Raw genomic sequence first — 26,034 nt, forward strand, 5'->3', positions numbered from 1 at the left:
TGTGAACTCATTCATTATGATCATTTCTAGTTCAATCCATTTGTCCAAAAATTTCGGGAATTCCTTGTTTTTAATAGCTGAGTAGTATTCCATAGTGCAAATGTACCACAGTTTCGAGGCATGGTTTCTTAAAAGGCTACAGGGTGTAGCCTTGGCTGTCCTGGACTCGCTGTGAACAAGGCTGGCCTCGAACTCACAGAGATCCACCTGCCTCTGCCTCCCCGAATGCTGGCATTACAGGCATGAGCTACTGTGCCTGGCTGATTTTGTAGTTTTTACCTAAATTCACTTGCCAGCTTCCCAAAGGTTTTCATTTATTGTTTGTTTGTTTTGTTTTTTAGTCTCCACTAAAAATTCTTCATCCCTATAGTGGTTTGAGTAAAATGAAGTAAGGATAATTCTAAACAAATTCCAAAAGTTATTTTTGTTGTTACGTTTTTGAGACAGGATCTTGTTCTGCAGACCAGACACCTGGCTTTACAGCTCTGATATTGCTAATCTTAAGAGAGATTTTTTTTTGCTGTTTGAGGACAGTTCATACAACTAAGTTCCTTCCATGACATACTGGCTTTTGGTCTTGAGCTGGCTTTCAGAAGTTCTCTGTTAGAGCCAAAATGCTTCATTAAAAGTGTCTTAGCCCGGGAGAAAGGGTAGTAGACAGGATTATTTTTCATGGCTCCTCCTTTGTACTACTAGAATATTTTGATAATACAGGTATTCTCTAAAAACTGAATGAAGAAATTTCCAGCAGCAAGAACATGCATTCCTCTTTAGTTTCTTTAACTTGTTCTGGAAATGCTCAAGGATGCAAGTAGACACACAGATGGGGGAGTTAGGGAGAAGTGGCTTGATGAAAACATGCACCGGTCCCAGGCATGTCCTCCTTACTCTATTCTAGACAACTGTATAAGCATAGAACGTTTTCACAATGGCTTAACCTGCTTTCATAGTTTACTCATTTCTTGACAACAAAGAGTAATTGGTGATTCTGTTTGCTGTAGGCAGAGAGATTTTTACCTCTCAGGTCATTAAATTCCAGCTGTTAGGCAGCTACTAGCCTGCACGTTTGGTGAAACAGCAGCTTTCTGCTTCAGGGGCTGGAGCAGGCTCTCCTTGCTGTGAGATGATCTACAGAGGGCATTGCGTCAGCTCCAGGTCTGTTCGAAGGCAAGGCAGAGGTTGATGTCATTCTTCCACTGTGAACAGGGTCAAGTTAGTCTGCTTCTTCTAGTCGCTGGATAGTCCCTATGATAAAACAGTATTCAACATCAAGAAGTCAATAGTGAACCCGGCCAAGGTGGTGCATTCATTTAATCCCAGCACTTAGGAGGTGGAGGCAGGTGGATGTCTATGAGTTCAAGGCCAGCCTGGTCTACAGAGTGAGTTCCAGCGCAGCAATGTCTATACAGAGAAACCCTGTCTTGAATCCTCCCTACCAAAAGAAGTTATTAGTTTATATTAATTGTACAAAATTCCAACTTTCATTATAGTACTTTATACATGTATATAACATGCTTGGATCATAGTCACTCATTTCCTGCTCTTGTCTCCTTCTTTGTCCCCCCGCTGTCCCTTTTCTCTTCCCAAATGTTCCTCTTTCTGCACTCATTCCTTAAAAAAATCTAGATTTCATATGAGAGAAAAATGTGGTATTTGTCCAAATATGGCTTATTTTGCTTAACATAATGATTTCTAGATCCACCCATTTTTCTACAAGTAACATAATTTAGTGCTTTATGACCTAGTAAAACTCCACTGGAGGGTTGGTGAGATAGCTCCCTGGGTAAAGGTGCTTGTCACCGAGCCTGGTGACCTTCATGAAAGAAGGAGAGAATCAATTTTTGCAGGGGTATATGTGCCATATTTTCCTTTTTTTGTTCATTCATCTATGAATGGACATTTAAGATGATCCATAGCGTAGACACTATGAACATTGATGCAATAAACAAGCATTTTGTTTGTTTGTTTTTTGAGACAGGGTTTCTCTGTTACTCTTGGCTGTCCTGGACTCACTTTGTAGACCAGGCTGGCCTTGAACTCCCAGTGATCCGCCTGCCTCTGCCTTCTGAATGCTGGGACTAAAGGCATAGGTCTTTTTTTTCAAGACAGGGTTTCTTTGTGTAGGCTTGGCTGTTTCCTGTCCTGGAACTCACTCTGTGGACCAGTCTGGCTTTGAACTGAGAGATCTGCCTGCCTCTGCCTCCCCAGTGCTGGGATTAACGATGTGTGCCATGAACACCTGGTTTACCATGTTTTTAAATGCACTGTGTGCTCAGCATTTTGTCTGGGTTCTGTTTATAATCCTTATTTCTAAACACATGTGTTTTACACAGGGCTGATTGTATAGAATTTGACACTACAAATATCTCACTAGTATGTAGCTATTCATATTACACAGCCCTCGGAAGCTTACTTTCACAGGATAGCAAATAGGTCATTGAGATAGTTTTCCACATTTCCTTGGCCATTTCTCTTTTTGTTGGTCACTTAGCATTCTACTGGTGTTTGCTATTTTATTTTATTATTATTACTTTAGTGATGCTGGGGATTGGACCTGGAGTCTGGAGCATGCCAGACAAGAGTTCAGCCATGAAGCCATGTCTCTTGCTTTTTAATGCTCAATGTTTAGATTTCTCGAACTCACTGAGTTAAAGGGGATGGAATTTTAGTAGTGTTTGAAATGTGTTAACTAAATTTCTTTTCAAAACATTATGCTGACTTATAGCACCAATTAAATGTTTCATAAGCGTTATTTTTCAACCATGTGAAGATTATTTTGCTGTTTGTCTTTACACATCTGTATTTTTCTTAAAAAAAAAAAAAAAGAGCCTGGAGGTGAAGTAGGACACAGATTTGCATGTGCATTGATGTTTACTGTGAACTCTGAGTTCCAGGTACTGAATGCTGCAGATGTTCTCTTACTGAGAATTGCAAAAATGACCAATTTAGCTTCGGGTCTCATGAATGGGGACATAGTTCCTACCTGAAAGCATGATTCTTTAAGGCTTTTTTCCATCTGTGAAGTAGAAACAGTGACTTTCTGTTTCTGTAATTGCAGGTGTCTATACAGAAATAGGGAGCAAGGGAAGCTGTGCCTGCTGTTCTAATTACACAAGACTAAGTAATACAGAGTCAACATCAGTCTGTAAGGAAAACAGAGCATGGTCCCTATCACACACAATGGTGGAAAGGCCCACCATGTTGCCTGCCATGAAATGAATCCTTGCCATCTCTGTGAACTTTTCCCACAAGATTGTATACATTTGTAATAGGTTTCAGAGGTGTGTGTGTGTGTGTGTGTGTGTGTGTGTGTGTGTGTGTGACCATTACTCAATGTTGTGCAAAATGTAGGCAGGTGCTTTTAGATGAAGACCATGACCCAGTGTCACATTGGGGAGGAACCAGAGCCAGGTACAAGTGTCTTCAGATCCATTCACTTTCTTAAAAGTTTTATTTCCACTACTTAACTATTTTAATCATCTACGTGCCCACACATCATTATTCACAGTACAGACAAAATACAGCAACTTCTTTGTCAAGTTTATAAAATTCTTGGCACTCAACTTAGAATATTCAAGAATTTCTAGACTCACTGTGTGTTTCCTAACAACTGCTTTATTTAGGCAATCAGGACCATTGCCTATGCCTGTCCTAGAGCTGTCTGGGAATTTAGGTGTGATTTGGTTCAGATGTTCCTCATGGTCTGGGGCCAGGAGCACTGAGGGGTCATGGGCCAACCTGCATCATGGATGTTGGCCATTTTATTTCCTCTTTGTCAGTCCTATTTCTTAGAGATGTATTTCTCTGAGTGATTTTTCATATGGTAAAACTTAACAATCAGCTCCATAGGGAACACTGCATGACCCCTTTTCACGGTAAGGTGGTTCTTCCCATGCAATCATGCTCAAAGAAAGAGCCATGAGCACTCTTCACATTGCCATGCAGAGACAGCAGCTTGTTAGACATGATGAGATCTTCCCAGTACCCAATCCAATCAGTCCCCTCGCATTGCAGACAGGGAAACTGAGGCCCAGTGATTGCCCACGACTGTGAACAAAGTAGATCCCACCAGGGGCTCCTGTATAGTGTCTATGACTCCTCTGTGGCCATTTGGTGTTTGTTGTGGTGCTTAGTCTCTGGGCGAACAGACCCAGCGACTGTCAATCACAACTGGGAGCTGCTTATAATTATGGAGCCTTTTGTAGTCAATAAACTTTTAAACACACAGAAGCGTGGATATGTAGAAGAAGGCTTATTTAACAATTCAGGAAATAGTCTCAATTCACTAGCTTTTTAAAAATAGCACTTTGTAGAAGGATCCAGAGGGTCCTAGAAGCCTACAAGTAGAACATTATGATAGGCAGATTTGGGCACAGGGGTCCCGCTCAAACTAAGGCACCAGCCAAGGACAATACAGGCGGTAAACCTTAAACCCCTACCCAGATCTAGACAATGGACAGAACACTCTCCACAGTAGAGTGGAGAGTGGGATGTGACTTTCTCACATACTTTGGTGCCTCACCTTTGACCATGTCCCCTGGACGGGGAGACCTGGTGGCACTCAGAGGAAGGACAGCAGGTTACCAAGAAGAGACTTGATACCCTATGAACATATACAGGGGGCGGTAATCCCCCTCAGGAACAGTCATAGGGGAGGGGAATAAGGGGAAAATGGGAGGGAGGGAAGAATGGGAGGATACAAGGGATGGGATAACCATTGAGATGATGTAACAAGATTAAACTAATAAAGGAGAAAAAAAGAGAAAAAAATAGCACTTTGTTGTAATTTATGAATTACGAAAGAAAAAAGTCATTAATGAAAGGAAACTATACATATTGCTTTTATTTTACTTTAGTCATGATCCTAAAACTATTAATATTAACTTGAAGCACTCATTCCTTAAGTAAGGCAACAAATGTGGAATTTTCTCAGGTTCCTCAGCAAACTCTGGGCATTTCCTTATCTCTGCACTGAATTTTTTTTTGTGTGTGTGTGGTTTGTGTATACATGTGTGTGCACAGGTGTGTGTGGATGTATGTGTATATGTGTATGTATGTGTATGTGGGCGCCAGAGGACAACCTCAGGTGTTGTTCCTCAAGGGTTGTCCACCTTTATGTTTTTGAGGCAAGTCCTTTCATGGGCTCGGAGCTCACCAAGAAGGCCAGCCAGTGAGTCCCAGGACTCTACCTTTCCTTTCCAGTCCCGGCATTACAAGTGTGTGTCACTGTTTCTGGCTATTTTTACATGGGATCTGGGCATCAACTTACAAAGCAAGCACTCTTCTTACTGAGCTATATTCCAAGCTCTGAATTGAGATGAAAACAATTCTGTATATATGTATGTCTGTGTATATATTTACACTACATGTGTATGGGTTCCTAGAGGCCCTAAGAGGGTGTCAGATCCTGTGAACCACCACATGTGGATGCTGGGATCTCGGGCTGGGTCCTCTGCCACAGCAGGAAATGCCCCAGGCACTGAGCCACCTTTCCAGCCCCTGAGTTGGGATTTTTAAAAATTTCATCTTTTCTTATGTGAGTGCTGGAGATTTGAACTCAAGTCTTCATGCTTAGCCAGGAAGTGCTCTTACCCACTGAGCCATCTCCCCAGACCCTTGATTTCATTTTTTTTTTTTGCTAAAGAAATCAAGTTTGTAGGTTTTAAAACACTGCACAATAGGTCTTAAATAATCAGGTTTTGATAGAAAAAGATGGTCTAATGACATGATTTAAGCTAAACTTTGAAACTCTTTCCAATTTGAGTGGTAGATTCTCTGAAGGAGGAAGATAGTACAACCTGGCCTTTGTGCATCACTGGTGAGATGCTACAGATGAGTATTGCTTATGTTCTGATATGAAGACACAGAAGACAGAAGCCTCTTATCTGAGCTCTGGAGTTCGTTCAGCAGTGTTCACAGGTGCTGATAACAGTGAGAACTGAGACCTGCAAAATGGCCTAGTGGGTGAAGGCACATGCCACAAAGCCTCTCAACCCGAGTTTAAGCCCTAGAAATTACACGGTAGAAGGAGAGAACTGACTCCCCCACGTTGTCCTTTGATTTTCACATGTACGCTGTGCTACATTCGGACACGAGTGGGTGTGCGCGAGCATCAGCTCCTGTACATGAACAAATAAATAATATAAAAAACCAAAAAAAAAAAAAACCCAAACCATTTACCTTCCACTTGGTTCCTTCCCTGGGTACTGTTCTATTGTCACTACAGTTATAATCACATTCAGAGGTGTGCTTTGTTATTATATTAAAGAGTTACAAGTGGGGGAACTGAACTGTAAGCAATGTTAGCAATGTAGTCAAGGCCAGTCACTCAGGTTGTGGAAGTGTTAGGGCCGTAACCAGGTTTGCTGGCTTTACAGTTAGTCATTTTTCCACTGTAGTTTTGTTAGTACACTGAAGATACCATGATTTAGATGTTTCCCTGTGTTTGTTGACAAATCATTCCAAGGCCTGTTTTTCCACTGTAGTTTTGTTAGTACACTGAAGATACCATGATTTAGATGTTTCCCTGTGTTTGCTGACAAATCATTCCAAAGCCTAACTGTTTCTTTCCCCCTTGGCTGCTGGGCAGGGAGCCCAGAGCCTCAGGCCCACCCTTCTGGCCAATGATGCTGCACTACAATCTTTAATTTAATAACCCATTCTTTCTGCTCAATCAGCAAACACTGGGACTACACGAGAGCCAGGATATTAACAGTTCTTTCCTCTGACTTTGCCTTGTTCCCCCCTTGGTGTTGGGGGTCAATCTACAGGAGAGAAAAACTGGGAATCATAGGGCAAAAGACTCCCAATGCCTGTGTCCTGTATGCCAGTCACACTTGGCTCCTTCTTTGTTGCTCATCTAGCCTGTGTCCTGCACCTTCATGCCAGCCTGGCAATGAGAAAAACCTGTTTTCATTTCTTCTTTTGCAAAGTCCATCTGTTCTGCACAGGTGCAGGGCAGGGCTCTTAAAATAGAAGCTTTATTCTGTGTGATGTGGCATAGTGGAAAGCCCCTGGCTTCATTACCTCATGCTCAGATTAATGAAATGGTGATCTGTCCCTTCCTGTGGCATTTTCTTGGCTTCTATGTGATCTTTCATTTCTCAGTTGACTTGTCTAGTTTTTCTGTTTGTAGACCAGGACTCACTCTTGGTGGTGTTAAGATCCTTCCTACCTTTGATTTCCTGTGCTCATGTTTCTGTTAGGACTCTGATGTTGGAATTCTCTTTGTCTTGTTTGGTTCTTCCAGCCATGCTGTTCTGGCAAGGATAGCTGAGGCTAACCATGTTTTTTTGATGCCTTGTCTCACTGTTTTGACATCACTGTTTACCCTGTTGTGGTGACTCTAAAATGGTTAATTACACCCAAAAGCTTGGTTAAATGCTCATCTGTTAGAGTCACGGAAAATGAGAGATGATACAGTTTAAAACTTGGTCTTTCCATGGTAGCTGCTTTTACTTTTTGCCTTAAACACAAAAGCTTCTTCTCAGAAGCTCAACATCTTGAGAGGCTGTACTATAAAACATTAGTATTTATTAAAGTATATTAATTTCTAGAACAGTTCCAAGAAAAGGATATTATTACTAATTTACAAAGAAGACAGTGAGGGTCATGATCTAACAATGCTTATGGACATTAAATGAGAAGAAGTCACAGTACTACTTAGCAAGTGTCTGGCTAACCATCAAGAAAATGGCCACTCTGGGTCAAACTGTTGGCTCTGTTTCCTCTGCTATGAGCACTAGCTTGTGATTAACTATGAGGCTTGAAAATCTTTAAGATGAGCCACCCTCTCGTCTCAACCAAGCTAGCAATTTTATTTGTTTACTGTTTTTGTGGTGGTGATCAAGTTGAGGGCCTTGCGTATGCCAGCAAACACTCTATCATGTTTTCATGAGACCAAATGAGTACAAATGAAACATGTACAACATAGATTGTTAGGAAGTGAACAATTGATGGCTTGGCTAAAACATACCCCAGGCAGACCAGGTGAATTCTCACAGAAATGGAGACTGTGGAGAGCCAGCATGGCTGATCATTCCAGGGAAAGGTTGAGGCCACAGATATGAGCTGTAACAAGAGAGAAAAGGCCAAGTCAACCATGGACTGTTAGAATGGTAATAACGTGCAGCATTCAACGTGATCTATGCAATGCATAGGTAGGAAAAAAGTGCCCTGCCTACGTAGAGTTGAGCATAAAACTGTAATTTTGTGGCTGACCCAGGGGCTATGCATGGAATATGCAGATAAATATCGGAGGAGAACACAATGTGAGAATTGAAAGTAGTAGATGCCAGGGATAGAGATTTATAGGTGGAGTCAAAGGCTTTCTCTTTAATAATAATTGACATAAGATACCTTTTTAAAAATGTTAAATACCAACTGGGTTGAATAATCAAGCAGTCCCTGCCTGTGGGCTCCATCCACCTCTGGCTGGGGCAGAGCTTCCTTTCTGGTTTTCATTGTGTCTTAGCCTTGGATAGATGGGTTTCTTAAAGAGTGCAGAATGCAACACACACAGTGGATAACGGGACTCTCCTGTTTGTCTTGCTGTGCCTCTGCCTTCCTAGATCCTCCAAAGGAGGGGGAGGCTCTAGGAGCTTTGATGTCAGGTTTCAGGGGTTTGTTCTACCCTTCCTTTGGCAAGTGCCCAGTTCTAAGAACCAGTCAGTTCCAACAGAAGTACAAATCCTTTAAAAGAAAAGAAAAAGAAGAAGCAGTATGGTAACTGTCAACTTGCTGAGTAGACAATAGGGGAGGAGAGGATTATTATCCTTTTGAAGTGTGTGTGTGTGTGTGTGTGTGTGTGTGTGTGTGTTCTATGTGAATACAGACACATGATGCTTTGTGTAGAAATCAGAGGATAACCTTGGGCCCTTTGTAGAAGAGAGGGTCTCTTGTTTGCCATTGCATACTCCAGGCTGGTTGGCCTGTGTACTTCTAAGGATTCTTTTGTTTCCACCTTCCATGTCACTGTAGGAGTGATGCAACTGCAGGTGTGTGTTACTGTGTCTGGGCATCTGAACCCAGGTCCTCATGCTTGTGTGCATGACAAGTGCTTTAACAACTGGGGCATCTCCCCATCTCTACATTTTTTTTTTGGCTGATGGAGGCTTTACTCTCAAAAGAACTCCTTATAAACTAAAAAATTTGGCTCCTTAGCAATGTGCTGACTCCATGTAGCACCTTATGCTATGGCTAATGGTGCATTCTTGGGGCTTCCCCTTCTGGGACTTGTTGCTGAGGAGAGGAACCTGAGATCACACAACACAACTGTGACATTTGCCAGCCTTCCAGATATTAGTGTAATTCAGGTCACATCAGTTTAATCCAAGCCAACCCAGGGAAACTTGTTCAATGCAACTGTCACCTAAATCCATGAGTGTTTGTGTCAGTGAATGTAGTGACCAACTTCTTGCCTGAATTAGAAGTTAAGCATAGTGGCTGACATGCTCTGTTGTTTTCATCCCTGAGGGGATGCTCATGGCCATTTCTCATGCCACTTGACAGCATTTCATGGCCTCTTGGCCTATGCTAGGTTAAGAGTATAGAGAAAGAACAGGATGGAAAGTCCTGAGACCTGGTTTCTAATCTTGTTTTAGTGTTAGCTACTAACGGGGCTGAGTAAGTCAGGCCACTGCTGTGAGGCATGCACCACCTTTATCCTTTAGACTCTTTCTCATGTCTGTAAAACAATTGTAACTTAAGTGAAAAGTGGTCAAAATTTTTAGTAAAGCTGGAATGTTTACATATCATACATATATATGTATATATTGCAACAAATGTTGAAAAGTTTAAAAAAAGATTTATTCTTATAATTAAGTGAGGTTATTTGAGAAATTTGCCTGGACACACACACACACACACACACACACACACACACACACACACACACACACACACACCAGTTCTACTTGTGAAACACCAGTAATTCTAAAGCACTCAGAGTGACTAAGCCATTTTTTTCCCTGTCAACTTAGTGAACTCTTACATGGGATCAAATCACCCAACCCAGTGTAGACTTGCTTTCTTGACTCTAACAGCAAATGGCTCTGTATTCTCAGAGATGGTGAGTTTGGCCATGGTGCTGGGTGGAAGGTGGCACTGGTGGAATAGGATTGGATTATCCAGGGTCAGGAGAAGTGAAAGATGATTTCTAGATGTCTGGATCCAGAAGGCATAGTCTGTTTTTCTCACAGAAAGTGTCTCTGGAGCTTCAGGTAACAATGCCCAGATGTGACACAAGGACAGTAGAAAAATAAACAGAGTGGATTGCCTGTGCAGCAGGACCGTGAAGCCGGTGATATTGATCCAGACAATTGGTTGTGTGCACAGAAAGCCTGACTGCACAGGGCAGGTGCGAGGGGTGATTTCCACATGAGTGAGTCTCTAGGTGGTTCTGCTTCTTCACCTGTAAGCAGAGGGTAATAATAATGTCACACGCTGTCAGTCAGTGTATCCAGAAAACAAACAAACACACCCATGCTTACTGAAAAACAATCTTATAAACCCTGACAAACATAGGTCCACAGCTGTCAACAACTCATTTGCTCATCTGCTCATTTATTCAACAGATGCTTGTCTGACCAAGGCACTATGCTTTGTACAAAGCTCTGGAACACCTATACAATTACACAAAGTTCAAGGTTTGAAAATTCCTAGTTTAGGTTTCCAGTGAGTGGTAGACAACTTCCAAGCTGAAGCATGGACATCAAGGTTGACTTTCTATCAGTCCTCTATGATTACAATTATCAAATGCTTTGGTGCTTTTAATGGAACAGTGTCAGTTTCTGCCTAACAGACAATAGATTCTGTCCCTTAGGAGTTTGTGAAATATATTTAGAAAAGTTTACTATGTAAGATTTATTATAGTGATGTACACCGCTGTTTTGTGGTATGGGGGATTAAATCTAGGGCCTTATACATATTAGGCAAGTACAGTGCCATGGAACTACATCCACAGCCTTTATATATATATTTTTAAAATTTGAGACAAGGTTTCACTAACTTGACTAGGCTACTCTTAAATTTGAACTGCAGCCTTGGCACGTCTTGGCAAATGTGAGATTATCCTTCCTTAGCTTCCCAAATAAATAGCTGGGATTTCAAGTTTGTGCTACCAGACCCAGAAGGTCTACATTTTAACAGGGAGTACTTGCAGTTTGCACAAGTCAAATACACATATGATAGGTTGTCCTTAATAAATCCCGTGACATGGAAAATCAAAGAGCATGGGGTGGATAGTAGTAGGGGATTTGTAGTGCAGAGGCTCTAGGTAAGATGAGATTTCTTTAGGGAAGATGGAAGTGGAGCTAAACTTTCATTGTTTAGACATGTCTAAAGTTAAACAGCTCACAGGAGTTTCCAGGTTAGTGAATTTGATGGTGTTACAATGGAGTCATTTATGTCTCATTATTTTGGGACATTGCATAAATCTCAGAAGAAAACTCAACTCTTCTGGAAGAGCAAACAGTGCATGTCTTAAAGGCTGAGCCGTATCTCTAGCCCCTTTACACGTATCTGGTATCTGACAACAAGGGTGACAATGTTATTTGCCACTGTCATATCAATTAGGTCAGTAAAACAAATGTTAGGATTTTTTTTAATGCCACTGAACATCTATTGCAATAAGGTATAGGACTGGAAAGAAGAAATGTTTCCTTTTTCTTATGTGATAATTAGGGCTCACTGTATTTTTGAACATCAGTGTGTTAGAAAACCTCAATGAGGTTGAGAGTGGAGAGAGCCAGTAGGAGACCCACAGGCAGGTTGGACAAAGAATGCATGAATGTTTGTACACACTTCTGCTAGGGTGGTAGCAGTGGGGCTTGTGCACTGACATTTTCCACGTATGCTTACTTTGCCTGTATTGTTCTAGGACTTAGATACTTTTTATTTTTATTTATTTATTTCACTTTTTATATTATTTTTAAATTAATTTATTCGTATTACATCTCAGTTGTTAGCCCTTCCCTTGTATCCTTCTATTCCTCCCTCCCTCCAGCTTCCCCCCTTCTCCCCTCCCCTATGTCTGTGACTGAGGGAGACCTCCTCCTTCTATATATGCTCTTTGGGTAACTTTGTTACTTTTTAAAAAATTGTTTTCCTTAGAAGATCTTGTATGTATTCAAAATTTACAGTCCTGAAAGGATGCCTGGAATGGAGGGCAGATGTAAGCCAAAGGCAGGGAAATGCAAGGCTGTGAAGCATGAGATTTCCTAGCTTTTTGGCTGCAGTGGGTACTATCTTTACTGTAACAATCTAGGGGGACTCTTTCCTTATCAGTGTGACCTGTTTGGTTAATGTCATCACTGGAGTCTCCAAAAGCATGTCATTTAACAATGGATCCTAGTAGATGGACTGGTAGACAAGGTGACAAACGTTACAACACAGCCTCATTCCTAGACACACACAGCCAAGATCTTCAGTCGCTGTGAACTCCCACTGTTTTCCTTTTCTTTTTCATTATTTACTTCTCTATCTTTTCCCCCATTTAAATCTTTCCCATATCATCATTTACAGCTTTTAATTTTGGCATATTATGGAACTAAAATAGGAACATTATGAAATAATAAAGACTTTATAGCTAGTCTTACACCCCTGGAATGTTCTCAATTGCTTCATAAAGAAAGAAAGAAAGCCTGGAGATAGTGGCACATATACCTTTAATCCTAGCTTTTAGGAGGTTGAGGCAGGAGGATTGTGAAATTTAGGTCAACTTGGGTAGATTGTGAAATCCTGTCCTTTTTGTTGTTGTTTTGTTTTTTCAAGACAGGGTTTCTCTGTGTAGCCTTGGCTGACCTAGGCTTGCTTTGTAGACCAGGCTGGCCTCGAACTCACAGTGATCCACCTGCCTCTGCCTCCTGAGTGCTGGGATTAAAGGCGTGTGCCACCATGACCGGCTGTGAAATCCTGTCTTAATAAGTCAAAATAAACAAAAACTAAACCAGAACACACACACACACACACACACACACACACACACACACACACAGGGTTGGGGGAAGGGAGAAGAAGAGGAAGATGGAGAGAAACAAGGGAAAGGCAGAGGGAGAGAGAGGAGGGAGACTGGGTAAGTGTAGAGGGTGTCAGATTTAGTGTTTGGATGGTAAACTCAGCACAGAATTTCTTCATACCTAGATTATTGGTCCTGGTGGATGACAAAAGAAATTATGCAATAGGCACTCATATGTAGATCCTTTAGTCTGTGGGAGAACATTGTGGACCTAGTAGGAGTAAGTCAGAAGCTCTTCTCCTCCTCCTCCTTCCCAGGTAACACATGTGAGCCGTTGTCTGGAGACTGAGGCTCTGAGTGGAAGGAAGGAGAGTGCTAAGTGCAGGTCATGCTTCAGCACCAGAAGGGCAGGGCTTGCCACAGCCCCCTGGTCCTTGAGTACCCTCTCCAATCTTCCTCTGATTGGAACATGCAAGTCACAGTTATAGGACAAAGCAATTCAGGGATACCTGTGGGGGTAAAAAGTTATAATCTCTTATAACTTCTGTATCAAATATGTCATAATTCTCCAAGGTAGGTTTTTTATCTTGTTTTTATTCTATTATATCTATGATATTAGTTTATTCCTTTAAGAATTCTGCATAATGCAAATCAAAACGACACTGAGATTCCATCTTACACCCACCAGAATGGCTAAGATCAAAAACTCAAATGACACCACATGTTGGCGAGGATGTGGAGAGAGAGGAACACTCCTTCACTGCTGGTGGGAATGCAAACTAGTACAACCACTTTGGAAAGCTATCTGGCGTTTTCTCAGAAAAATGGGAATAGGGCTTCCTCAAGACCCAGCTATCCCACTCCTTGGAATATACCCAGAAAATGCCCTAACACACAACAGGGACATATGCTCAACCATGTTCATAGCTGCTTTATACACAATAGCCAGAACATGGAAACAGCCTAAATGTCCCTCAGTAGAATAATGGACTAAGAAACTATGGTACATTTACACTATGGAGTATTACTCAGCTATTAAAAACGAGGAATTCCCGAAATTTGTGGACAAATGGATTGACCTAGAAATTATCATAATGAGTGAGTTCACCCAGAAGCAAAAAGAGACAAACGGTATATACTCACTTATATCAAAACACTAGTCCAAGGGATACGTCCCATGAAAAACCTTACTTACCAAGAAAGTGGGTCAGAGGAGAGGACATCCTATTGAGACTTTAGGCGAGAGTAGCATGGAAGAATGGGGAAATAATAGGACCCACAGGGTCCTGGAAACCTACAAGAAGAACTTTATGACAGGCAGATCTGGGTCCTGGGGTCCTCCTCAAACTAAGGCACCAGCCAAGGAGAAATAGGCAGTAAACTTCGAACCCCTACCAAGACCTAGCCGACGAACACAATATTCTCCACTGTTGAGTGGAGAGTGGGATCTGATTCTCACGTGAACTCTGGTGCCCCTTTTCTGACCATGTCCCCTGGATGGGGAGGCCTGGTGGCACTCAGAAGAGGGATAGCAAGTTGCCAAGAAGAGACTCGATAATCTTAGAGCATACATGGGGGAAGAAGTCTCCCTCAATCACAGACATAGGGGAGGGGAGAAGGGGGGAAGTGGGAGGGAGGGAGGAATGGGAGGAAACAGGGGAAGGGCTAACAATCGAGATGTAATATGAATAAATTAATTAAAAAAATAAAAAAAAAAAGAATTCTGCATAATGAAAAGGCCAAAATTATAAAATTCACCATCACTTCCTTACTGTGAACTGAGCTGGTAGGAAGGCAGATCTAAGCTGATTTGTAGGCCAATGAGTGTTTGTGATATTTTGGGGTCCAGGTCTCTTTTCTCACAGGGGTAAGGAACACACCCTCATCTTGGTGTCCTGGTGGGGAAGACAACTGGATGGTTGAATCTCTCGAAACCCTGTGCTCATGATTAGAAAGCACATCACATTTATTCTTCAGTATGAAGTATTAGCCTTTTGAGAAATGCATGTTGTACCTTGCAACATTTCCTAAGGCCCTCTATGGTATTACATGGTGTGGATGGAGAAAAATATGTGGAGCTGACCTAGCTCCACAGGCCTAAGTGTGAGACACAGGATTGTCATAATAACATCTTCACCTTGTGCCTTGTTTTCTCAATCTCCTCAATTGTGAGATTTTTAAAAATCACCTTTTTCCTGTTAAATTGTAAAGTGAATTATTGCATATTGGAAGAAACAGATAGTTCAGTCTAAATTGGAGGATTCCTTGTGGGATTATTGCAGAAAGAATATCTACTGAGCTCAGCTATAATACCCGAAAACCTGTTAATAACTAAGAATATGAACCAGGCATGGTGGCACATGCCTCTAATGTTAGCACTTGGGAGGTGGAAGCAGGAGGATCACTGCAAATTTGTGGTTACCTTGTTCTACATAGTGAGTTCCAGGCCATCCAGGGCTGTGCAGAAGGAGACTTTGTCTCAAACCCCACAAAACAAAACGAAACAAAACAACAACAACAACCAAGCACAACACCATCCACAAAATCCAAATCATCACCCAAACAGAAGACACTATAAAAGGTTTGAGCAGATATGATCCACTATGTCCTATATGAAGTAGTTGCATATAGTACTTCATTTATTGCTTACAGTGACCCTGAGGTAGAGATTTTATAGCTATCGCTTTAATGTAGACAGAGAATTAAAGGGAAAGGAAGAGCAAATGAGTTTGTAATCAATGGACTCTCACATGACCCATTCCCAATTAGAGGGCTGAAGCATCTGAATTATCTCTGAGGATGCCCCTGGTGCCAAGTAGTTCCCAGCTTGGCTAGCATTTGGCAGGTGGGTGATGATATACACCTTTTCTGACCTTCAACCTGTGTTACATGCCCTTCTTTTTTTAAAAAAATATTTTATTAATTTATTCATATTGCATCTAAATTGTTATCCCATCCCTTGTATCCTCCCATTCCCCCCTCCCTCCCATTTTCCCCCTACTCCCCTCCCCTGTGACTGTGACTGAGGGGGATTACCTCCCCCTGTATATGCTCATAGGGTATCAAGTCTCTTCTCGGTTACATGCCCTGCTTGTAGCTTGCTTCTGCAGAGCTGTCTAGATAATTCACCCATACCACCTACTCTCTGTTGTAACTTCTGGTTGACTGTGTCTACACTGGGAGCTCCTTTGTTTGGTTGGCTGTATTATTTACAGAACAGAATCCAGAGGCAGGTGCACATAGATGCCAATGAGGAACGAAGCCCAGCATGGTTGCTGATATCTGTAGCCATGTTAGGTGGGAGAATAATGCATGTGAGACCGGCCTAGGCTTCATAGTGAGACTCTGCCTCAAATATCACCCACGAAATGAATAAAAGTGACTACTCACATATCCAGACACACTACTTAAAATTTTTTTGCTTTTGTTTTTTTCAGAGAACAGGTTTCTTTGTATATCTCTCGCTGTCTTGGACTCACTTTGTAGACCAGGCTGGCCTTGAACGCAAAGAAATCCACCTGCCTCTGCCTTCTAGAGTGCCAAACATACTATTTTCTCCCTTGGATGTTAGGCCTTCTTGTTGAAGGGCAGATGATTTACTTTGACTTGGGTAGAAGCCAACATCTAGGTGAATGGATATCAGGATGACCATATGCCTGGATGGAAAAGGGATACAGCAAGAAGAGAATGCTTTTCTTGAGGGCTCTGGGACATTTACTGACATTTGTCCTGAAATCATGATACATCCATCCCTAACCTTCCTAGTCTCTCAGCTTTGAGGTGTCCAAACTATTTAGCACAACTATTTCTTGCTGCTCTCAGGTACGTTCAGAACCCATCTGGGCCCCATGAAACATCTTTTCCACATGCATTACATTGTATATGGGCCCAGTGACCATATCATAAGTCTCCAAGGACACCGACTATTTTAAGCTGGGCTTTGACAGTGGAAAAGCATTAGGACTGGAGACTAGCCTGGGGCTTGAGATAGAGAAACGTCAAACAAGATGGAGGTTGGTATCATTTTTCATTCTAGTGCTGCATACGGCCTTGGACAGGTGCTGGCCTGGGGGTGGGGCAGGTGTGTGAGGCTTTGGAAACTTGAAAGGGTGTGGAGTGCACCACCAAGCCTGTTGGAGGAGGGTGGGAGCGAAAGCAACAGATGTGCCTAAGGTTCTGTTTTCAGTTCCTCAAAGAGTCTTCTTGATCAAAGCAGTGTGACGGTTGTCATGACAGTTGCTATCTTGGTCCATGGGACCCTCCTTCATAAGGTAGCATTACTTTTTTTAATCTTCTCAGGCCAGTCACCCTGAAACTCAATAACCAATCTGGGGTGAGGGGGATGTGTGGGGAAATATGTGTGGATGTTGGCTGATAATATTTCTTTTCCCCAAACGAATCTAACACTCTCTGATATTGCAGAGGTCAATAGAATCTTTTCATTATATATCTACACATAAATACTTATGACAATTTAAAAAACATAGAAAATACTGGCTTTGAATCTCAATTCTGCCTCTAAGTGACCAGATCTTATAACTTAATCTCTTATTAATTAAGCAGTTAGTAATGATTTTTGAGACAGTTTCTCTGTGTAGCCGGAGCTGGTTTGAGCTTGAGGACTTCCTGCCTCAGTCTTCCTAGTGTCGGGATTGCAGGAGTGTACAACTACCCCGAATCTATCATTCTATCTCCATCTTTTCATTTCCTCATCTGTTAACTGGGCCATTTGATTCCTAAGTTTTTCCCCACTGGGATATTCACTGATCCTTTGCTTCTGGGATCTGCAACTGTACACAAGAGTTAGTGAAGGAACAGCATCATTTCTGAATTGGGCCTCTTGGTCAGGCCAAGTTGGACTTAACTGGCTGTATGATCTTAGGCATGACATTTATTCCTTCTAAGTCTTTACTTCCCTATTTTTATTTTATTTTATTTTTTATTTTTTGGTTTTTTGAGACAGAGTTTCTCTGTGTAGCCTTGGCTGTCTTGGACCAGCTTTGTAGACCAGGCTGGCCTCGAACTCACATCGATCTACCTGCCTCTGCCTCCCGAGTGCTGGGATTATAGGCACGCACCACCATGCCTGGCTACTTCCTTATTTTTAAGAAATGGAGTACAAGCCACTTCAGAGGCTTCTGGAAAATTCAACGACATTAGTTGAGACACAATGTCCATTACTATTATCAGAGTAAAACTGTTGCAAATTGGCACCTGGGGAGCCATCACAGGATAGAAGGTCTCTACACTGATTTCCTATTTGGTCTTCAGTGTTTTACTTTGTCTTTATCTTAGGTTGATGGCTGTTTCTCATTTGCACTTGAACCCATGGTGGAATCAAAGCTTATGAATTTATATGGATGGTTGATAGAGAGTGAAGACATTATCCATTTGAATTTATAAATTAATGTTCTTAAAAAGAGCTCACCATGTTGAAAATGTTGTAAAAGGCTTGGGCCATTGGGACTTATAGCCCTACCTTAAGCCTCATTTTCTGTTACAGTGGGTCTCAACCTTCCTAATGCTGCGACCCTTAAATACAGTTCCTCATGTTGTGGTGACCTCAACCATAAATTATTGCCATTGCTATTCATAACTATTTTTCTATGGTTATGAATCATAATATAAATATAAAATGTGTAGGGTATCTGATATACAACCCATGTGAAAGGATAGTTTGATACCCAAAGGAGTCATTACCTACAGGTTGAGAATCACTGCCTTATTAGTTCTGTAATGCTCCTATATGAGAACCTTAGCTCTGGCTTCTTCACTTAGGAGTCACAGGTGGTGACACTTTAGTGTGCAGTATGAGAAACATACGGTGCTAGTGTCAGCCTTCCCCACTCCATCATTCCTTCCTTCCTGTCATTTCCTTTTTGAGTCTATGCAGAGGATCTCATGGCTTCAGGAATACAGAAAGGAATCGAGATTTGGGAGATTGAACGTTTCATGAGATTCCCAGTCACACAGGAGAGATGATTAGGTCTACTCGGTCTGCAGACAGGAGTGCAGGCGGATGGAAGGACAGACAGGATAGAGTGAGGAGAGGGGCAGGCAGAGGCTGGGGAGACAAAAGTGAGGACACGGTCATCAGCAAGTGGAAAATAAGCAATAGAAATGGGAAAGGGGCAGGAATGTGTTAGGTGTCAGAGAAACAGGAGAAATGAGGTTTCCAAGGAATGAAAAGACTGTTGGAATGTTGGTAAGGAATCCTTCAGTGAGGAAGACATCAAGAGGAGCCGAGGGAAGGCACAGGGTGCGTGGCAAGGACATTCTCTAGCAGGTCTCTCTCCTTCCCCATACTCTCTTTTCTTAGCTTCATCCTGCCTACAACTTTGAGTGGCTGACATCAATCTACAGGGTCTTAAACACCTGAAGCTACAACATCTAAGCAATACATATTTACTGATGTTACAAATGATTCCCAACATTCGGTGACCTCTCTGCAGCTACATGTGGTACATTTCCTTCTCAATTTCCTTTGTGGTGAGAAGTCTATGCCTATTTGAGGGTGACACTTCCACCTGTTTATCTACTGTCTCACCTATCCAAGGACGTTGAGCAAGAAAGTTCTCCTTTCTCTGATGGATCCTTCTCATCAGCATTAGCAATACTGCCATCTCTCTGAATTTCACATATCTCCTCTGTAGATACTTTATTCTCCTTCTATTCTTTCTCTATTACTGTCTCATTTCTTTCCCTCCATTTTCTACTTCTTTCCTTGAAACAGTTTCTCATGCATTCTGTATCCAACGCTTTTTCTCTCATTTTCTCTTGAATCCTTGCTGATCAGGTGTGTGCCTTGCTTTTTCATAGAACATCTCTTCTCTCAACAATGATGTACACACGGCTGAGTGGGACAGCTCGTTTTCACTCCTGTCATCAGCCACCAAGGCAGATAGATAGTTGAAATGTTTATCCTCTTTGTAACATCTCACCTGGATTATACTGGATTCTAGTATATTGCCATCCTCCCAGTGACCCTTATTATCTAGCGAATCCTTTCTGTCTTCTCTTTTGCTCCCTCTTTATTTTTTTGCAGCTTGCTAATTCGGGAGCACCTCCTAGATCTCTCAAGTCATGCTCTCTAGATGTCACGATGGCATTTCTACTTCCATCCCTCACCTCTTTGTCCTCATTCCGGATGTAGTTTCCTGCTGCCTACCTGATGGCTCTGCATAGCTATCCAGCACTTGTCTTAGGATCAGCATGTTTGAGAAAGGTTCCCTAAGTCCTCAGCAATAGAGACACCATCTCCTGGCATAAGGATGGTCAATTAGATCAACGAAGTAAAAAAAGAAAATTACATATTCAACTTACATGACCAGTAGATTTTCACAAAATATTGCAAATCGATCCAAGGGAGGAGGGAAGTCTTTTTCAGCAAAAAGTGAGGGACTAGATGCATATCCATATGGAATGAAGGAACTTCTACCTTAATTCACAGTATGCATAAAATTAATTCCATCTAGTGTTGACCTTTTCTCCCAGACCTGTGCCTTCTATTGGATTCATATTTCTAGACAAGATAGCTGGGTCCTTCTAATTACAAGTTGAAGCCTCTCAAGTCACCCTGGAATCTCATAGCTAGCCATCACTCTGAGTATTTAAGAGGCACCATGTCTTGCTTGGACTTCTGTCTACTGCCATTCTTGAGAATTTATCATCAGAGCACTCAGAGGAAGCCAGATAATATACGACAAGTGAAATTTATTCTCTCCCTGATGAGTACTCTATCACTAAGCACCTCCATTTAAAAAAATTGAAACTACCAACCTTCACTCATTTAAAGTAAAATTAATTCTTTCTGTGATTCTGGAGGTTCTATTGACCTGCTTTTCATCCCTGGAATCTTGAGCCACGCAGGCATCAGGCATAGGTTCATCTTAGGACTTTTTATTGCTGTTCATCACCACCTGAGATAGTACCTGGTATATTTTGAGTATTTAATAGAAGTTTATTGAATGAAAGGATAAACTGGAATTCAGGTCATTAAGTTTACAATTCTTCCCAAACATTGTCCTGTCTTATTGTATTTTATAGGATTGGTTCAATTTCCCTGTATATGGCTTGGCTGTTTAATGTATTAAAAGAACATTGCATTAATAGCAGGAACTATGGATCATTTCCCACATGACCTTATATTCACCACTATTGACAGCATCATGAAGGGCACATGGGAGTGACTTACCTTCTCTGTTATGTCAACATGTGTGTGTTTATGATCACCTGTATTTGGGTCTTAGTGAATTTATGTTCTGAGACAGCAACATAATTGTGGGGTATACTTCCATAAGTACTCAGATCACAATATAAAAAAGCACTGAGGATATTTTCTGCAGAATAGTAGGCTAGAATGAGGTAGAATGGCAAAGAAAGGATGAATTGCTGGAAGCCACAAACTCACCCTTTCAGTAGTTAAGAGAATCTGAGGCAAGTCTTGGCCAGTTTCTCATCTATACAATGAGGAGTATAATATCCAACGTCTTTTCAGCACTAAAGATAGAGCCTGAGCCTACGCTTGCTTGGCAAACACGACCATTGAGCTTTGCCTCTAGCCTGGACTGGATCCTTCTGTTAATGTTTATTTAAACTCTGGTAAGGTATAGACTGTGATTCAGACAAACTCCACATTAGTTCTCTATGCTTGATATCAAGTTCAGAAAACTTTTGTTGAAACTTGCGATTATTAGCTGGGCATAGCGGCTCATGTCTTTAATCTCAGTACTTGGGAGGCAGAGGCAGGCAGCAGATCTCTGTGCCTAGCCTGGTTTGAGTCCCAGGACAGCCAGGGCTTCATAGTGAGGTCCTGTCTCAAAAAGCAAACAAACAAAAGAAGTAATAACCCCCACCCCCAAACCCAAACCACCACCATCACCAGCCACCCCCACCCCCACAAACTTGGGATCACTTTTGAGGGCACATTTATTAGTTTAGCATAACCTAGACAGTTGCATCTGATAGAAATAAAATATGAAGCATATGTAAAATTAAATTTTGGCCACAGCAGCCATCTTGCAGTAACTTGCCAAAATGAAAAACATGAAGGGAAAGAGGAGAGGTGCTCCCTATATGTTCTCTAGGCCTTTTAGGAAACATGGAGTTGATCCTTTGGCCACATACATGCGAATCTACAAAAAGGGTGATATTGTAGACATCAAGGGAATGGGCACTGTTCAAAAAGGAATGCTCACAAGTGTTAGCACAGCAAAACTGGGAGAGTCTATAACATCACTCAGCATGCTGTGGGCATCACTGTGAACAGGCAGGTTAAGGGCAAGATTCTCACCAAGAGAATCAATGTGCGCATTGAGCACATCAAGTGCTCTAAGAGCAGGGACAGCTTCCTGAAGTGTGTGAAGGAGAACGACCAGAAGAAGCAGCAAGGCAAAGAGAAGGGCACCTGGGTTCAGCTGATGTGCCAGCCTGTGCCGCTCAGAGAAGCTCACTTCGTGAGGACTAATGGGAAGGAGCCTGAGCTGCTGGAGCCCATTCTGTGTGAATTCATGGCCTAATGTACAAAAGGAAATAAAGGACCTTGACTGTGAACTGCTTTTCTTAAAAAAAAATGCCAGTAGCACCATTACAAAAACAAACCTTTGAAATTAAGCTTGTCACTATATTGATTTAACTCAACATATCCATAGTATTGCTATCTTGACATGTGATCAAAAGGTAAATGGTATCATAGCATTTCTTAATTATACATATGCTGCACAAACTCTTCAATATTTGGTGTTAAAGCTCATAGCACATCTCAGTGTGGCCTGTCCTCCCTTCACAAGGTTACCCAGTATAAACAGCACTCCTAAGAGAAGATAAAGGCCCGACATGTATACGAACACACTGGGGCCTGCTTGTAACAACAGGACATTGTTATTGGATTGACCCCAGGGGAGAGTTAAGTCTTAGACTCATCAATAAGTGCCAAGACCAAGTGTAAATCTCAGATAGGCAAACAAATATCCATCTTGGCTTCCTCTTTCTCCTTCCTGTTTCATTTCCTATCCTGTGTCAATCAGCCTTTTCTTGCCTCTTTTTCTTCTCTATCTCTCACCATTCCTTTCTTAATTCCTTATCTCTCTCTCTTCCACTATTCCCCTCTCTACCTTTTCTACAAAATACTTTAACTTGTAAACTTCTCTAGAAGCAAATTTAAGGAAGCATAGCTGATTCTGGAAACTCTTTCTTTTGAAAACACATGTTTAAAAATTTAATTCTTTGATAATTTTCTGTATTTAATTGTATTCACCCCAACCCCTTCCCTAACTCCTCCCAAATATACTATTCCCTAACTTCATGCCCTCTTTTTAGTTTAAAAATAACCCATAAACTCCAGTTTTTGCTGTCTGCATACTCTTGCGTGTGAGGCCAGCCACTGAACCATGGTTGACATACCAGAGGCCACATTCTTGGAGAAACTGTGTTGCCTTCCCCCAGAAGCCCTCAATTGTCCATAGCTTCTCACTAGTGTTGGGGACTCATGAACCCTTTCTTAATCCAAAATTCTTTCATTTATAGACAATAAGTCACTCACTCACTCACTCAAAGAGTTAAAAATGGAGTTGGGCATGGTAACAACACTCAGGGAGGCAAGGGCAGGTAGATCTCTGTGAATTCAAGAACAGCCTGTTCTATAAAGCAAATCCAGGACAATCAGGGCTACACAAAGAAACAGTGTCTTCAAAAACCAAAAAAAAAAACCAAAAAAAAAAAAAAAAAAGCTACTGCACATTTGAAAGTCATAGAGGATCCTACTCTGAGATGTAGACATTAGAGTTAGACCCCCGATGCAGCTCTTTATCTTGCTGATAGGTACAGAGGGGAAATCACATACCCAATGGACTGTGTGTGGGTGGGTATGTGTGTGTGTGTGTGTGTGTGTGTGTGTGTGTGTGTTTGTGTGTATGTGTATGTGTGTGTGTTTGTGTGTATGTGTGTGTTTGTGTGTATGTGTATATATGTGTGTGTTTGTGTGTATGTGTGTGTGTGTATGTGTATGTTTGTGTGTATGTGTGTGTGTGTGTGTGTGTGTATATGTGTGTGTGACTTGATAGGAGTGCAGGAGGAGATGGTGGCTTAGCTCCTGGACTGTTCCAGTCTGTGACATTAAACTCCATTTTTCCTGCTGTTTTGTCTCAGTATAATGTATACACTGCTCTTAAGACGTCTAGGCCTATTTATAATTCAGTAGTTGACCTCCCCTTCTGCACCACAGGTGCGGGCCTGCCTCTTCTCAGATAAGCCCCACAGTGTGCTAAGAATCTAGCTCTGACATGGACAGAGGGCACCCTCCTTATGGGTGGGGAATGCCATGACAGGGCCTTCCTGGTTTTCTTTAGCAGACTTTCTCCTTCTCCTTTTTTCTCCCCCCTCCTATTCACTATGTAGCTTTAGCTGTCCAGGAATTCATTTTGTAGACCAGCCTGGCTTGCAATTCACAGAGAGCCACCCACCTCTGCCTCCTGACTGCTGGCATTATTGTTTTGTTTTCTCCCATCTTTCTCTTGTTCTCCATCTTTAATTCCACCTCCATTCTTTTCTTTCTCTGTTGCATCTTTCCTCATCTTACACTCACCATGAGACTCATGGGACTCCACCCTGCACATCACTGAAAGTAGAATGTGCTTATTCACAGCCAGCCTCACTGAGCTTTGAATATGAGGCCCACAGTGTTTCTAACTCTACGCATTTGCTGTGCCTTTTAACCTTTATAACATCTTGCCCGTCCAGTGGTTACAAGCATTCTATGCATCACTCACATAACAAATCAAGTCCAACACAAGGTACCGAGCTTACTTAGGACCACACAGCCAGGACGTGACACAGCTGAAGGCTGTTTTTGCAGCTTACATGTTAGAGCAGAAGGCGTGTATGCTACTTACAAACAGAAGTAGTCTGGATTTCCTGTGTGTGTGGTCTTTAATTCATGTTGACTTGAACTTTCCAAATCTGAGGACGATATAGAGGTCTGTGAGTGGACACAGCCATCTCTGGGCAGATGAGCACTTGTGGGCCAGCTTATTAACTTAGAAGGAAGGTCCTTGAAAGCTAAGTTGTCCTTTGGCTGTCTGTACATTCCTCATTTCCTGGTTCTATGCTAACAGTGTGCTCTACACTGGGGCTTAAAATAATAGGACAATACCTTCTCACAGCTCTGAAGGCAGCAAGAAGTCTTAAACAAAAAGGTGTTGGCTGGGTTGCTTTCTTCTGGATACTTTGAGGGAGAAGCCGTTTCACACCTCTTTCCCAGCCTTTGGTGGCTCCATGCAGTCTTTCATCTCTGACTAGCAGCTGTGTCACTCCAGCCTAGCTCTACGGAGACATGGTGCATCTCTGAATGTCTCTTCATCTTTAATATCCATTTCTATGTAAAAACACCAAACATTGGAATTAGGCCTTATTTGAATGCAGTATTGTGGAAAGCATGGGTCTACTGGCTGTAAAGTTCCTGGCCATGAGGATGTCCACATAAGATTTATTCTTTGAGTATGCTTGCTTTATTCACACAAACATTCCTTATAATATTATTCAAATATAAAAGTTAAACAGACATCTAACCAGATAGGGAGCAGTTGTTTGGGCGGAAATGATGCTGCAGGGTTGGTTCAGTGAGAAGGCTTTGGAAGCTTGACTGCGGTGAAGTTCTTCAGCTACGTTAGGCTAGGAGGATGGCATGGATGGAGGCCCAGGAGGTCCTTGGGAATGTAGCCCAATGACTAATGTTCACAAGCCTCTTTGGACCCGATGATAGCGCGGGAAGTTCAAAGCTGCCAAAGCCAGGCCACACAGCCTCAAGTCCTCTTGCTGGTGGCTGTCAACACAAAGGATAGACAGTGTTTCAGGAGCATGGAAGAGCGATCCCAAACAGCATTCCCAAAGTTCCAATTTTTGTGCCATTTCATTGGGCAGTAGCTTTGCACTATCAGGGCTCACTGCTTGAGGCTGGTTCACTAGCAAGTCTGCACTACTTGGGGGCAGTTCATTAGGATATCAAGGCCTGTCCTGAGCTTAGCCCTATCTCAGCTGCCTGGTGGCCTGCCATGGGCTTGCTTCTGGGCCTTAGGTCTTATGAC

At 42.0% G+C, this 26,034-nt stretch overlaps 1 protein-coding gene and 1 long non-coding RNA gene across 2 annotated transcripts; one reads left to right on the forward strand and one right to left on the reverse strand.

Annotated features, from left to right (window-relative positions):
- LOC311588075 lies at positions 1-25,164 on the reverse strand. Its single transcript, XR_014776072.1, has 3 exons — positions 24,844-25,164; positions 7,976-8,070; positions 1-1,245 (listed from the first exon to the last, which is right to left on the reverse strand). It is a non-coding gene; the product is annotated as an uncharacterized lncRNA (long non-coding RNA).
- LOC311588201 (large ribosomal subunit protein eL21-like) lies at positions 21,992-22,473 on the forward strand (the record flags this gene model as incomplete). The annotated part of the gene is given in 3 exon segments (XM_084765684.1): positions 21,992-22,145; positions 22,148-22,158; positions 22,162-22,473. Coding segments are annotated over 3 exon segments (477 nt in total).
- Positions 25,165-26,034: the final 870 nt, after the last annotated feature.

Source organism: Acomys minous (genome assembly GCF_964271855.1).
Source record: "Acomys minous genome assembly, chromosome: 17".
Taxonomy (NCBI): Eukaryota; Metazoa; Chordata; class Mammalia; order Rodentia; family Muridae; genus Acomys; species Acomys minous.